At 46.3% G+C, this 2,748-nt stretch overlaps 1 protein-coding gene across 1 annotated transcript; it reads right to left on the bottom strand.

The window, feature by feature from the left end:
• Positions 1 to 357: 357 nt before the first annotated feature.
• LOC120415917 (vacuole membrane protein 1-like) lies at positions 358 to 2,118 on the bottom strand. The gene is made up of 2 exons (XM_039577563.2): positions 1,965 to 2,118; positions 358 to 1,878 (listed from the first exon to the last, which is right to left on the bottom strand). Exon 2 carries the CDS (start codon positions 1,848 to 1,850, stop codon positions 636 to 638), a length of 1,215 nt encoding a protein of 404 aa, XP_039433497.1. The 5' UTR covers positions 1,851 to 1,878; positions 1,965 to 2,118; the 3' UTR covers positions 358 to 635.
• Between the last annotated feature and the right edge of the window lie 630 nt (positions 2,119 to 2,748).

Genomic DNA, 2,748 nt, shown 5'->3' with positions numbered 1-2,748 from the left:
ATACTCAGGTGCTTTTCTGATCGCATGATTCTTACTCATGCATGACTGGCTTTTCTTCACTGAAGCCCCAGCCTTGAATAGAAAATTTCATACGAGAACAGCTGAATCAGCAACCAGCCGCTAGCTCAGATAAACAAACCTACTAAAAAATAAGAAAATGTAGCATTTTAAGCAGAAAAAAACAAAGAATGTCTTCGCCTTGTTCAAGTTAAAAATAATAAGGTCAACCCGTTTCACACTCTCATTAAAACCAGATTAGCAACCTATTTTTAGACGTCCACCTTTCCGGGCTCAAATTGAAAAAGCGTTTTTGCGAGGATTCTTTGTCTCGTTATCAGAAGAAATAAAGCGTAGAGAGTTGTTTTTTTTTTCAATTTTCAACCGTGTCTAATTTATTTTAAATTTTCATTTAGAGAAGTGTCATTCATATATAGTGGGAGGGTTACAGAGGAAAGTAATTTAGAGCAAGAGTGTGTGTGTGTGTGTGTTTGTTTGTGTAGGTCGAATAGATTCGAACAGTTTCGAAATCTGAGATTTTTCGTTTTTTTTTTATTTATTTGGCGTTCGCATTTGTTTGTTTTATTTATTTACATCCCTTCGAAATAAATTACAGCACTAAATTAAACTGATGTAGCTTAAGATTTCCTAGCGTTCTTTTTAGAATGTTGTGTCTTTTTCTGATAACTTTGAGCAAGCGAATTGATGATGGACGTGACGAAGAAGCAGACCATGGCGATGACAAAGTACTCAAAGATGGTTGAAATGATGTTGGATGAGTTGGGCGAAGAACCCGCCGTGTCGCGGTGAAGTCGATTCTTCTGGTTCTGCAGGAAGGTCTTGAAGGGTTCCTGGAGTTTTTTACCTACGATGGGAACTAAAACCAGCAAGTCGACGGCCTTATCTACGAGATGCTCATTGAAAGCTATGATAACGAATATCTTCTGTATGTGCATTTTGATGATGGCCTTCCCGATGAGGGTCGCCCCGAAAAAGGTCCAAAATGGCACCAGAAAGTGGCCGCACGTGATGCCGGCCAGATCAAACAGGGGGTTTGGAATGCTGGCGCACACGAGAATGCCGAAAAAGCCGACCTTCTGGACGATCTTCTCCATGGCAAGTTTGCCACGCTCGAACATGCCCAGCTTGTCGCCGCGGTCTTTGCGTTGCTGCAGCTCTTCGATCTCCTCGAATTCTCCGCCTCCGGACAGTCGCGATGCTTTGGCCATAAAGTACGGTGGCAGCTCGCCGAGGGCAGTTCCGGCACCCCACAGGAACGCCTCAAGCCGCACCTTGGACATGATTGCCCACATCGTTGGCACCAGCGTCGATTTGGCATCGTCCGGGCAAACGATCTCGTTCGGATAGGGTGGTTCGGGGAAGTTGAGCGAGTTGCACTCGTACGCGGCCAGCGTCACACTCGCGATGTGTGGCCCCAGGTACAGCAGGAACGTGTGCAGTCCCGTGCCAAGGCCAACCGAGGACAGCACCCCAAGGCCCGTCCAGTAAACGACGAAAAATCCATTAGTCTTGATGAGTTGGATAAATCTTTGATGAGGTCCAGGCAGGTAGCAAAGGGCGGTCATTAAAGCCACAAACAAACCAATCGCCAATTTCCGACGGCCCGTAATCTGTTTGCCATAGCAGCGCACCAACGAGGCCACCTCCAACCCAGCATACTTCAACGTCCTCAGGGGAGATTTCCACAGCACCAGCGACGGGTCGGGCTTGTTGTTGACCTGTTTCTTCCCCTCCTTCTGCTTCGACGACGGCGTATTACCTGCGAAGGGCCCGTTTCCATTTTTCTGGTGATTTCCGCGTCGGTTCCGTGGTTCTTTGGTCGTTTGACTCATCTCGTCGAGCTGGCCCAGTTCGTGGCTTCTGCAAGGTCCAATGTAACGATTACGTCTTAGCTAAGCACAACACGATCACGCCATACGAGCGCCAACACGAAAACAAGCAAGTACCTTTTAAAGAAAATTTTTGTTCGACCAGTCTCACGCCACTTTAGCCATGTCAGAGACAGAAAAGTTCATTAGCGCAGAGCAAGACAGGCAGACCGAGTATGACACATGACACACACAATTCCCCGTAAAAAAATTGACAGTTCTCAACCTAACGAAACACCCTTCGAAATCGGGTAATCAAAAACAACCAACCAGTTAGCCGATTTAGTCGGGATTCGTCAGGAGTAAGATTTTTAGTCGCCTCACGAATAGATCGATTAAATTGGGTTGAGTCAGATTTTATTTTATTCACAGACTAAATCGGTAAAAAATCGGTTGTTTTTGTAACCGATTTCGTCGGCCGATTTCGACAACCGATTTAACACCAGACGCTTATGTAAAGATTACACAGAAGTCTGTTGCCCGGTCGGCCGATTCTTTGGCCAACAAATCGGCCGAAACCACCCGACTAGACCCGACTTAGTTATGCGAATAGTCGGATTTTTTTTACGGGGAACACACCCAAGAAGCGTCAAGCATGAGGTGGAGGAGGTGAGTTTGCAGTTTTGGATGCCTCTGCGGCTGTCAAAGTGCAGGGTGTTGGAAACAAAGGTCTGGCCGACAACGTCTGGCTTTGCAAATTAAGGCTTTGATTTCAATATTAAAGCGGTTTACGCACTTCGGAAGGAATCGGTCAAGAAAAATTTCAAATGGGCAACAGCGGCAGAGTAAGCAAGCCAGAGAGGGTGAAGAAAAGCCCCAAGAAATCGCTCCCTCTCCTTTGTTCTGCTGTTCGTAAAGCTGT

The sequence above is a fragment of the Culex pipiens genome, chromosome 3, assembly GCF_016801865.2.
Source record: "Culex pipiens pallens isolate TS chromosome 3, TS_CPP_V2, whole genome shotgun sequence".
NCBI lineage: Eukaryota > Metazoa > Arthropoda > Insecta > Diptera > Culicidae > Culex > Culex pipiens.
This window is presented reverse-complemented; position numbering and strand designations above follow the sequence as displayed.

Coding starts and splice junctions, on each gene's coding strand:
- LOC120415917 (XM_039577563.2), bottom strand. CDS start 1,850: ATGAGTCAAACGACCAAAGAACCACGGAACCGACGCGGAAATCACCAG.